General features: G+C 40.6%; 1 protein-coding gene across 1 annotated transcript in view; it reads right to left on the minus strand.

Annotated features, from left to right (window-relative positions):
* astn2 (astrotactin 2) overlaps positions 1 to 13,144 on the minus strand; it is a 303,910-nt gene that overhangs the window by 153,864 nt on the left and 136,902 nt on the right. Inside the window, exon 7 of the mRNA XM_085279739.1 lies at positions 11,286 to 11,453. Within this exon, the coding sequence (XP_085135865.1) occupies positions 11,286 to 11,453 (168 nt within the window). The remainder of the gene's footprint in view (positions 1 to 11,285; positions 11,454 to 13,144) is intronic.

Raw genomic sequence — 13,144 nt, forward strand, 5'->3', positions numbered from 1 at the left:
GGGATGTATTGGGAAAGAAATTCAGAAAACAATATGCTCTCATGCACAACCCAAACGGCAGGCGGATAAAGAGGATCAGTAAGGGACAGGCAGGCCTTTATGGACTTTTTGGCAGTAAACCAGCTAATCAGATTTTGTCCCAGTACACCTGATGGCCAGTGCGCCACTAGCTATGGACAAATACTGCTCACAAATGCAATTTTTGATTTTACACTTTTGGCAGGATTGTAGTCTTTATGAGCTGGTATATCAAAACACCATGGTTGGTTTTGTTACACTAAACTACATTAAAGTCAGGGAAATATTAAGGTTTGTGTTAAAATTACTACTCTGCCACTAAAGCTCATCGAATGTGGTCCTTCATTTTTGGCAAACAGATATCCTTTTCATGTTGCAAACACACACACACACACACACACACACACACACACACACACACACACTTCACGTTCCCATTGCTAGTCTTCACATACATATTTAACCTAGTTATACTGCATTCCTTCAGACTGCCAGAGGCTGCGCTTAGAAAAATCAATCTTGTGCATAAGCAGTCACATCACATGTTACCACACATGTTGGTAAGGTACCCTTATTATTATATTATTTTCTTTCTCCTTGAAGTCTGGTAGGAACTGGGAACATTTCCATTATTATGTTAGTGCCAGAGTAGCAACAGTGATGCAACCTGAATTATTTGTTTTGTTGCATATATCAGCAAAAATGCAATAGAAGCAAAACACCATCGATTTTAGAATCTGGTGTTGTTAAATACTGTAGTCCAGTTGTGTTTGTGTTTAGAAGATACCTCATTTTACTTTATTTCATTTTTACAAAATAGAAAACTACGTAATACTTAAATTGCTGGAGCTCTGTTGCTGAGTGAACTGGCTGAGTGTGTCTAGACTCTAGCTGAACGCTTCACTTGCACTGTGTCATGTAATAGAGTCTAGGGCTTACATCACAGTTAGAATTTGGCCACATTTCCCACTGATGCCAACTCAATGGACTTTCTCTTTGAATAGAATAAATAAACAGATAAAAGCAACAACAACAAATATATCTACTCTTATAGTTAATTTTATATTGAAAGTGATATGATGTGATTCATATGAAGCAAGATGTCACAGATTTCTATAGTTAGATTTTTTTAACCACATATCCAGAGATTCAGAGAGAGAAATGGTCACACTGTTTTTAGTTCATGATTCTAAACTTTAATTATCCTACAGTCATTTTGGACAGTTTATTTGACATGGTCCTATCTTGCTCAAATTGTATAATCTTTCTGTTTCTACATCAGCATTCGTACTGAAGAAGAAATACAGCTGAACCCATTTGGTTAAAATTGATGATAAATTACTATAATTAAGAGAGTTAGTATTTGAGTACATGAGTGATTTGTGCATCTTGCTAACAGCAATTACAAATGTAATGTTTTGCTTTGATTTACATGTTTGTTTGAAATGGCTCCCGATGACAGATATTTGGACCTAATAATAACTGTGGAGACAACACGGCTCTTTGTAAATAGCTATTTCTGAGAGGAATCAAATCGAAGTCACGAATTGGACGTTTTTTTCCTTTAGCTTCGGATTTAATTAGAAGGCGAAAGCAAAACTCTCTCCCCTATTTTATCTTGGCTATGGTAATATTTCTTGTCTTGCCAGTGTATTATTCAATAATGACAATAATAATAAAACAATAATAATAATAACAACAACATGCATTTTTGCTCAGTACATGCCCCCTCAGTCAGTATCACCTGAATCAGATATTAGAGAAACTGGTTTGTGCTGGTTATAACTAGACATTCCTTTTTTATCATAAGTTGTGTTTACAGTTTAATTAACAATACCAGCTGTGGCAGAGGTATACATAAGGCCTAGACATAAAACCCATAGTGCTCCCACTAGATTGTCAGGAGAGGTAGATGAATTGTACAGCAGTACAGGCCTCAAAGCTGCAGGAGGACTGTAAATCTTTCCTACCTTGTTTCAGATTAAGTGCACCAGTCTAGGAGCACATTTTCTGTAAATCTTAAACAGCCTGTGTAAATAATCATTGAAGCAGGGCTCTTACCTTTCTGCAAGCGCATTTAAAGGAGGATCTAGTGATTAACAGAAATAGATAAGTCTGCTTGATTACACATTCTGCTGAATGAACTAACCTTTACATGACTTGCAAGCTCTGGGTTTTTTATCTCCATCTAAAAACCCAGAATGGGTGTAACATATTAAAAGGAAGATTTGAAGCAAGAATTAATGGCTTGTAGTAATTTCTTTTTAAATCTGAGGAACAACAGCAACAGTGAGCGTATCAGAAAAGCGTGGCAGGGAGGAGATAGCCAATAGTAAAATGTCTCTCTGAGCAGAAGAGAAAATGCAACAGTGTGGTTATTAAAGTTGAATATCACTGAGCTGCTAATGCAGTGTGGTAACTGCTTTTACGTTCACAGTGTACACTTGGCTTCTGTTATCAAGATAACAGATTCAGCAGGTTCATGCTCTCATCTGCTCTGTTTTAGGTTTCGTTGCTGATGTTTTGGGTCATTAAACGTATATTCTTATGAGCTACTTTACTTTGTTTATTATTTTTGAGAACAACATGTTCAAAGATATTTAACGAAGTAATTTTAATGGCTTTAACTCTTGTTTTGATCTGATGTTTGTATTTTTTCAGGTTGAGTAAAACTTTCTGCTCGTGTTAACCTTGAACAACTCTAACCACTAAAATGTGTATTGACAGCTAGTCTCTTTTTTTCTTTTGGATGGATCAGTGCAAATTTAATGTTTCCATGTACGTCCTTCTCTCAGGGCTTTGAAAGAGCATGTTAACTCAGTGTTAACTCAGTGACTCCCAAGAAATGGTTGAATAATCAAAATATAATGTAGGTCTAATTAAGAGCTAAATGCTTCCAAATAGCCATTTGTTAAAACCAACTATTTAACTGTGCTCAGAGAGTCCCTTCCCTGTACATTTCAGCCAGGTGTCTAAACAGGCACACAGCCTCACACCACCTAGCGATAATGACATCCTCTGTAAACACCAGTTTAAAATTGTCAATAAAATTTGTCACCATCCTTTCCTCATTCTCTGTCTCATTCTTTTGCTCTCTCACTTTCTCCTCTTATAAATTAAGAACGTGAAATGTATAACAATGGCAGGTGCTTGATCGCACGAACCATCTCTCTTCCTCTTGTATTAAACTGATGCTATAAACAATGTCATCATAATAATATCTCTGGCTGCCTGGATAATTTTCAAATTTTAAGGTTTATGATATTAGCACAGAAAAGACTTACTGTTGTTCTGGTGCCTATTTGCACTTGTTATAATATTGGAGAAGGCCTTAGGTATTATCATTGGGCAGATAAAATATAAGTGTTTCCTTTGAGCTGTATCAAATTCAAATTTTATTTGTCACGTACACAGTCATACACAGTACGATATGCAGTGAAATGCTTAGACAACTGCTCATGACCTAAAGAAAAAAAAAGGAAAAGGCTATGAATAAGATAGGAAATAAATATGAAAAATTAAAAAGGGTAAATTTAACTAGGAAGGAATAAAATATAAAAAAAATTAAGGTTAAAAATGAAATAACTGTACAACAAAATACACAGTATAGAACTATATAAGAATGTATGAAGAAATATAAATAAATAAATAAATATATGCACAATAACAGCAGCTGTACAAGGACTAACTGGAAATGAAGAATATAGTGACCAGTGTTGTGCAATCCACATTATTTAGTGTCTTGTGCAGTGCGAATATGCTTAAAGTGATTTAAGTGATGAAGTGAAAACAATGTCCAGAAAGTCCAGTGTGTGTGTAAGAACTATATGTGTGGGTCAGTACTGTGTGGTGGTGTGATTGAGAGACCGTATCGCCTGCGGGAAGAAGCTCCTCCTCAGTCTCTCTGTGTTGGTCTTCAGGGAGCGGAATCGCTTTCCTAACCTCAACAGAGAGAACAGTCTGTTGTTGGGATGGCTGAGGTCCTTCACGATCTTCCTGGCCTTGGTCCAGCACCGCCTGCTGTAGATTGAGTGCAGGTCAGGGAGCTCAGAGCGGATGGTGAGCTCAGCTGACCGCACAACCCTCTGTAGAGCTCGTCTGTCCTGCATGGTGCTGTTCCCGAACCAGGTTAAGATGTTTCCCGCCAGGATGCTCTCTATGGTGCACGAGTAAAAGTTCCTGAGCACCTTGGAGGGCAGTTGGAAGTCTCTCAAGCGTCTGAGGTGGTAGAGACGCTGACGGGCCTTTTTCACCACGGTGTTGATGTGACAGGACCATGACAGGTCCTGCGTGATGTGAACTCCGAGGTATTTGAAGCTGTCCACTCTCTCCACTGGGCACTCGTTGATGACAGGGGTCTGGTAGTTCCTCTCCTGCTTAGTGCTGAAGTCCACTATCAGCTCCTTTGTCTTACTGACGTTTAGGAGGTTGTTCCTCTGGCACCAGTTCTCCAGATTCCTAATCTCCTTCAGGTAGGCCGTCTCGTTGTTATCAGAGATCAGGCCCACCACGACGGTGTCGTCAGCAAACTTGATGATGGTGGTGGAGCTGGTAGTGGCCACACAGTCATATGTGTACAGAGAGTACAGCAGGGGGCTCAGAACACACCCCTGGGGGGCTCCAGTGCTGAGAGTGGTGGAGGCTGAGACATGTCCGCCCATCCTTACTGCCTGTGATCTGCCAGTTAGGAAGTTGGAGATCCACTGACACATAGATGAGCTGAGTCCCAGATGCTCCAGCTTGGTGGTGAGTGTGGAGGGAATTATGGTGTTAAATGCAGAGCTGTAGTCTATGAAGAGCATTTTAACATAATTCCCCCTTCTAGTGTCCAAGTGAGTGAGTGATGTGTGGAGGAGATGAGAGACGGCATCGTCTGTGGAACGATTTGGACGGTAAGCGAACTGTAGTGGGTCCAGTGTGTCTGGTAGTGAAGAAATGATGAAGTCTCTGACCAGGCATTCAAAACACTTCATCACTACTGAGGTGAGGGCTACAGGGCGATAGTCATTGAGAGAAGCAGGGTGGGGTTTCTTCGGGACAGGAACAATGATGGACTCTTTGAAGCATGTGGGGATCACTGACTGAGATAAAGAGATGTTGAATATCTCAGTGAACACAGGAGCTAGCTGGTATGCGCAGTCTCTGAGGATACGACCTGGGATGCCGTCTGGTCCTGCTGCTTTCCTGGTGTTCACTCTCTTGAAGGCTCTCCTCACATCATGCTCGGAGATGACGAGCACGTTTCCGGTGCTGCCAGTATCTTCCTGTCTGCAGCCGTTAGCGCCGCTAGCACTAGCATCGTTGGAGTCCTTAGCTGCAGCCTCGAAGCGAGCATAGAAAGTGTTCAACTCGTCTGCCAGAGTCACGGCCGCGTTCGTCATACCGGTTGTTGGGGCTTTATAGTCCGTTATTGTCCTTAGTCCCCGCCACAGGCTCCTAGAGTCACTCTGTTGGAGTTGTGACTCTAGTTTCCTCCCGTAGCGCTGCTTCGCCTCTTTATATGACGCGGCTTTGTACGGGTCCATGTCCCCCGTCGTGAGTCCCGTGTTGTAGGCAGCAGTGCGGGATCTCAGAGCGTCGCGGATGGTTTTATCCACCCACGGCTTCTGGTTGGGAAACGTTGTGATAGTCTTTGTCTCCACGGTATCATCCGCTAGTTTCCCAATGAATCCCACAACCGCTTCTGTAAACACGTTGACGTCATCGTCGGAGCTGTTTCTGAACATGCCCCAGTCTGCGTCATCGAGTGCATCCTGTAACGCGGCCACCGATTAATCCGTCCAGCGCACGACCTTCCTCTGAACCGGAACTTCCTGTTTCAGCCTTTGTTTGTATTTTGGCATGAGGAAGATGGCGGCGTGATCGGATTTGCCAAACGGAGGGCGAGATTGTGCCTTGTAGCCATCCTTGACCGTAGTGTAGCAGTGGTCCAGTGTCCTTTCACCTCTGGTGGGGCAGGTGATGTGTCGATAAAAGTTCGGTGCTGCGCGTTTGAGGTTGGCGCTATTAAAGTCCCCCGTCACAATAAGCGCAGCGTCCCGGTGTTGTGTCTGGTGCTGTGTGAGTGCCTCATGCAGCTCGCATAAGGTGGTGACCGTGTCCGCTTGTGGTGGAATATAAACGGCACTTACAATGACCGATGTAAATTCCCGAGGTAGATAAAAAGGACGACACATGATGGACAGTAGTTCCAGATTTGGTGTGCAGGAGCGTGTGAGAGGAACAATGTTCGCACTGTTGCGCCAATTGTTGTTCACCATTAAACACACGCCGCCTCCCCTTGACTTCCCCGAGTCCCGTGTCCTGTGCGGTGAACCGAGAAGAACTCGGCCGGCTGGATGGCATGGTCCGGCACCGCTGGGTTCAGCCATGTCTCGGTGAAGCAGAGGAGATTGCAGCCCCGAATGTCTCTCTGGAACTTTATCCTGGCCCTGAGGTCATCAAGCTTGTTCTCCAGTGACTGGACGTTGGCGAGCAGGATGCTAGGCAGAGGTGTGCGGTGTGCACGAGCTCTCAGCCTGTTCCTGACGCCGGCTCGCTTACCTCTAGGCCGCCGCCGCTTCCCTTTGTTCTCCCTCAAGATCTCACTCGGCCAGCTCGGATCCGGAGTTAAAAACTTCGAATTGTGAGTACATTGTATACCAATAGAAACAAGAGTGTCACTGTCATACCTAATGTACCCAATGGTGATGATTTTGCCGATTTAGAAACGCTGAAAACTAACTTAAAAAACAAAGAAAAAGTGGTCGGAGCAGTCGTGACGGCAGCCGACCTCACCGGCGCCATCTTACATGTATGTGTTTGTGTGCATTTTAGTGTGTGTCCGGACGCGTGCTTATGAGCACAGTATGTGCTCGAAATGAAAAGCTAAACCAGGGGTATAGTATACTGTACATGTTACACACCTCAACAGTTTCATTTCCAATTACTTGCGGCTGGAGGAGCCAGAGAGAAAACGTTTTAAATGAGGAAAACAAAAGCAGCCAACGAGGTCTGTGAGTCTTTAGGAAGTTATGCATGATGAGAAATGGAAAGGTTTTAGCGACAGCCTATGTTTAGGGAGCATGACTGTGAAAGGATAATAAAGTGGTAACTTGAGTCATGATATTATCTGACATTCATTTTAAGTAATTTTCAAAGGATTTTTAGCTGTTATTTGTCCCAACGTATATATACATAGGCAGATATTATAGTTCCAAGTATAATTAAAGTTATCTATTGCCCAGCTATCAGACAGCAGGAAGTGTTGCATCATGTATGTGTCTACTGACCTCCACTGTAGCACTTGATCAAGGAGGGAAGGTGAACGCACAGATGACTGATTATCCAGATACAACGATACAGTGTCTAGTAGTCAACAGTGCCTGTCATCCGACATGACACTGAAGCTGGATTGATGGAGATAATAGAAATGCTGTGTGAAACCATCCTGAAAACATACCTCTTGCTATTATAAAGGACAAGAAAAATGCGTTTGCATGCATGCTGGGAGTAAAAAATGACCGATTTAAATATCTAAACCTGCATTTATGGTATTCAGTATAGAGTATACACTGTACAGGGAGTGCAGAATTATTAGGCAAGTTGTATTTTTGAGGAATAATGTTATTATTGAACAACAACCATGTTCTCAATGAAGCCAAAAAACTCATTAATATCAAAGCTGAATGTTTCTGGAAGTAGTTTTTAGTTTGTTTTTAGTTTTAGCTATTTTAGGGGGATATCTGTGTGTGCAGGTGACTATTACTGTGCATAATTATTAGGCAACTTAACAAAAAACAAATATATACCCATTTCAATTATTTATTTTTACCAGTGACACCAATATAACATCTCCACATTCACAAATATACATTTCTGACATTCAAAAACAAAACAAAAACAAATCAGCGACCAATATAGCCACCTTTCTTTGCAAGGACACTCAAAAGCCTGCCATCCATGGATTCTGTCAGTGTTTTGATCTGTTCACCATCAACATTGCGTGCAGCAGCAACCACAGCCTCCCAGACACTGTTCAGAGAGGTGTACTGTTTTCCCTCCTTGTAAATCTCACATTTGATGATGGACCACAGGTTCTCAATGGGGTTCAGATCAGGTGAACAAGGAGGCCATGTCATTAGTTTTTCTTCTTTTATACCCTTTCTTGCCAGCCAGGCTGTGGAGTACTTGGACGCGTGTGATGGAGCATTGTCCTGCATGAAAATCATGTTTTTCTTGAAGGATGCAGACTTCTTCCTGTACCACTGCTTGAAGAAGGTGTCTTCCAGAAACTGGCAGTAGGACTGGGAGTTGAGCTTGACTCCATCCTCAACCCGAAAAGGCCCCACAAGCTCATCTTTGATGATACCAGCCCAAACCAGTACTCCACCTCCACCTTGCTGGCGTCTGAGTCGGACTGGAGCTCTCTGCCCTTTACCAATCCAGCCACGGGCCCATCCATCTGGCCCATCAAGACTCACTCTCATTTCATCAGTCCATAAAACCTTAGAAAAACCAGTCTTGAGATATTTCTTGGCCCAGTCTTGACGTTTCAGCTTGTGTGTCTTGTTCAGTGGTGGTCGTCTTTCAGCCTTTCTTACCTTGGCCATGTCTCTGAGTATTGCACACCTTGTGCTTTTGGGCACTCCAGTGATGTTGCAGCTCTGAAATATGGCCAAACTGGTGGCAAGTGGCATCTTGGCAGCTGCACGCTTGACTTTTCTCAGTTCATGGGCAGTTATTTTGCGCCTTGGTTTTTCCACACGCTTCTTGCGACCCTGTTGACTATTTTGAATGAAACGCTTGATTGTTCGATGATCACGCTTCAGAAGCTTTGCAATTTTGAGACTGCTGCATCCCTCTGCAAGATATCTCACTATTTTTGACTTTTCTGAGCCTTGTCAAGTCCTTCTTTTGACCCATTTTGCCAAAGGAAAGGACGTTGCCTAATAATTATGCACACCTGATATAGGGTGTTGATGTCATTAGACCACACCCCTTCTCATTACAAAGTTGCACATCACCTAATATGCTTAATTGGTAGTAGGCTTTCGAGCCTATACAGCTTGGAGTAACACAACATGCATGAAGAGGATGATGTGGACAAAATACTCATTTGCCTAATAATTCTGCACTCCCTGTATAACATATGTTTATTAATGAAACAAAGTTTTAGTGTTGTTTTTGTTATTGGTATTGTTGCTTGGTATAATAAGTATTTGTTGGCAATTAAACCTTAACTTTATCATTTCTGCCCATAAGCCAACAGAAAACAATGCCACCAGTCACAGCTTGTATTAGATTCAAGTCAATGTTTCTTCTTATATATATTTTTCCTGTCATCCATATCAGTCAGTTTTTCAATGTTGTAATATTTGGTAGCCCTGTGAGTGGTCGGTCCATCTATCCATCTATCCATCTATCCATCCATCCATCCATCCATCCATCCATCCATCGGGGTCTGGCCATTTTACTTGTCTTTTTTTTTTACATCCAAGTAAACATCGCAAGTGCACTTATAGTTATGTTTTTATATGCTAAACAAGTCCTTCAGTCTCAAAAATATATGTATGCTTGCTTGGGTATAAGTGTGCTATATTTTACATTAGTTATAGAAATGGAAAGCTTCTTTGAAGAGCACCTTTCATTCTACTTCTGGATGGATGTGATTGCCCTGAGGAGATACAACAAACGCGCATACTGTCATTGATTAAATAATCTTCTATAAAGGACAGATGAAAAGAGAAATGGATGCAGAAAGATGAGAGCAGAGCTAGACTCTAGTGCTAATAAAGCCAAAATGCTCAGCATACTTGGATTTGAATGAGTAAATATAATGTGCAGATGCAGACCTATGAAATACCTAAGTGCACACACTAAGATTTCACAAATACATGCGTGCAGCTCCATCTCTGGCATCTTCCTGTGTACTCACTGCGTTGAGTGTCTGGAACTCTAATACATTATGCATTAGCCCTCAACACGTCCTTGACCAGGGTTACATAAATTTCACATACATTACAGATGTAATCCATTCTAATGAGCTTAGACTTTATCTACTTGGGCATGAAAAACACAAGGGAATTAGGACACTCAAGGCAAGATAAATATCATCATGCTGCATACTTAGCATTTGTTGGTAAAGTTTTAAGGTCAGCAAATGTAGGTGTAAAACCATACAGGGTGATTGTATACACACTGCAGCACACTGCAGTGGCAGCTGGTGATTTTCCTGAATGGGGCAAAAGACATTAAGGACCTTTGCTTACATAGTAGAAATGCTGTTGCCTCATATGCTGAGCTCTGATGTAAGAACTTTTGTTACTATTATTTGAGTAATTTACTCAAGAAATTAACCACACACCTTTGCTCAGCTTGACTAGTTCCTCTCTTTCCCTACAGCACAGAAAGAAGACTTACAAAATAATGTGGAATATACATTAACTCCCATTTTATTTATAACATGATGAAAACATAGTTTCAGCTCCTTTCGGTGCTTTTAGGCCAACCAAAAGTTAAAGCAAAGTAAGGATGAAATGTTTTACAGAAAAAACCTACCGTATAATTGATCTATTGATTCTGTCTTGTTTTCTTTCGATTTTTCATTTAAAGTGTGGAATAAAGTTGGATAGCTTCTATATAATTATTGTGATGAATGCAAACAGTGACAATCTCTGTTACACACTTGTATTTCTACGTGGCCTCTTCACTGACAGTGCTGCCGGTTTCTTGTTAATTCCATTGTTTACGCAGTTTCAATATGACAACTTTACAAATTTATGGGAATAGCATGTCTATCATTTTATAGCAAAACATTCTCCTGCGGAGGGACTCAAATACTGCCAAAGGCACTGACATCTCCGACACGGTACACTCTGGTGTCTATGCCCTTACTGACAAGCGGTATCAATATTGAACATAAAGAGCCATGTTTATACTGTTTATAAATGAGAAAAAGTCCACATGAAAAACACAGGGTCGTGAGTGGTGGTGTAAATCTCATGACTCTGAACCAGACGACATCGACTGTTTCAGCTTTATTTTATTTTATTTTATTTTTTAGCTTACTTTAACTTTTGGGTTTATGTCACAAAATACAACTAAAAGTTAGCACATGTTATGTTAATCAGTAAAACATCAAGATAGAGATCTCATTGTAATGTCTTCTATATACACCTGCACTTTTTCCACTGTTGAAGTACTTACCACTTTAAAAAAAAATGCTAAAAACAAGGGTTAAGGCTTAATGGTTAGACGTCAGTGTCTGCATATTTGTATGCACCAACCTGTGTCCTGATCACAAATCTGCTCACAGGGTTCAGTGGTCCTCTGGCCGCAGTAATCCTGGACCCATTGTGTGGATGAATTGGTCTGATAGTAGAGAGTTAGCTTTGCTGGATTTAACCAATTAGAAACATCCAAGAAACTGCCCATGCTCACCACAAAACTACTTCCTGAAAAAAAGAAAAACAAAACAAAACAGGAGCCAATTATTTTGCATGAAAAAAAGGCAAAAATAAACAAACAAACCACAGAAAAGTAGAACAGATGTGATTATGTTGTATTTATGCTCTAGGTTTGAGGTTCTATTGCAAAATCAATTGGAAAGTAGCTAAATCTTTTGTTTTCACTGTAATTTCATTTCCCATCTGACCAGACTGAATTTAAATGAGAAAATTAAGACCTATAATGTGTATAGATTGGGTGTTGTTGGTAATTGCAGTAGAGGGGCTAAAAGGGTTTCACGAGTCAATCAGTAAACGCTATGCTTAATGACGCTGACTTACCTTTCTTTCTTACTGCTCTCAGACCAATCGTTAAACTCCAATCACCGAACAAGATTATCTCTAATTGATGCCAATGAGTTTTGGTTCCAAAGGGAGCTGTGCGAAGGCTTTCTGGATTCTTATACAGCTATATTATGGGTCATGGACGGTACATTTGCAGAAGCATTAACAGTATATATTTCTTTGTCCAGGTGAATTCAAAATGTATTAGAACATCTATATATTAAAACAAAACAAACAGGTTCGGTACAGCTAGATGAACTGCATCAGATGGATGTGTGCAAGTCCTTTGTGCTGTGGTAAAATATACAGCTCATATGAGAATAACAAATAATGTTTCGCCTTTACATTCTGTAACAAACAAAGCAATGACATCCCAAAACTCATCTGTTCTCTCTCTGTTATTTATTTATTTTACCCTTTTAACATTTTGGTCCTGACAGAATACACTGCCATTTGTTTCCTCCTACACATGAAAAATCATCAGCTGCTTCTTTTCATTTGACAGAAAAACACTGCCACAGTACAGTGTGACCAACACAAAGCCTTCAACAAATGTACTTGGTTTTCCCTAAAAATTAAGTACCAAACCATGTGTTAGCATTCAATCTTATCGAGACCAATGACCTGCATGTTTTTGTCTGTTACATTTGATAGCTTGTCAGATGATCCCACATTGTTTATTGGTTTAAGTGTCTGGCGTAAAACACATTTTGAATCAATCAATATGTTTTGAACATTTTCAATTAATAAGTGCATAATTCTGTATAAGTCATAGCAAAATAACCATGGTAACAATCTTCAATAGATATGAAAGATCGCTGGTGTTCTTGAAAGTAAAGTGTTCAGTACCCAGCAAAATGCCAGAAGCCCAAAATAAATCGCTAAAAGCCTTTACGAGGTCAAAGTGACCAAAGGTAAGCATGACAAGGCCCCTTTCTGCCAGTAGGTCTCATTTACAGTGATACTGGCAGAAGTAAATTCTTCTGCTAACATGCTGAGGAGAGAGCTGATATGCAGCCTTCTCTGAGTCCTGTAAAGAAATCCCACTTGGGGAGTAGGAGCATTGTTCACTTAGCTCTGCATATTATGATTCAAATGCAGAAGAATGGGGAGAAAAAGAAAGCATTGTATATCAGTGTCAATGCGGTAATCAAAATAATGACAGTAATAATGAATGGGTGCAACAAAAAATTTCATTGACTTATTGACACATATAATTTTGTGTTATTTTTCGTTAATAAGTTGTTTGTGCTTTCCTCTATTGTATACTGCTGTATTATTTCAATTATCTACACAATGTCATGTTTTTGATAATTGAGTTACATGACTGGGTATCTAATTGATAAGATTCTTTG

This window comes from Mchenga conophoros, linkage group LG7 (genome assembly GCF_057382185.1).
Source record: "Mchenga conophoros isolate Kocher_MC1m ecotype Shallow Benthic linkage group LG7, M_conophoros_male_GT1.1, whole genome shotgun sequence".
Taxonomy (NCBI): Eukaryota; Metazoa; Chordata; class Actinopteri; order Cichliformes; family Cichlidae; genus Mchenga; species Mchenga conophoros.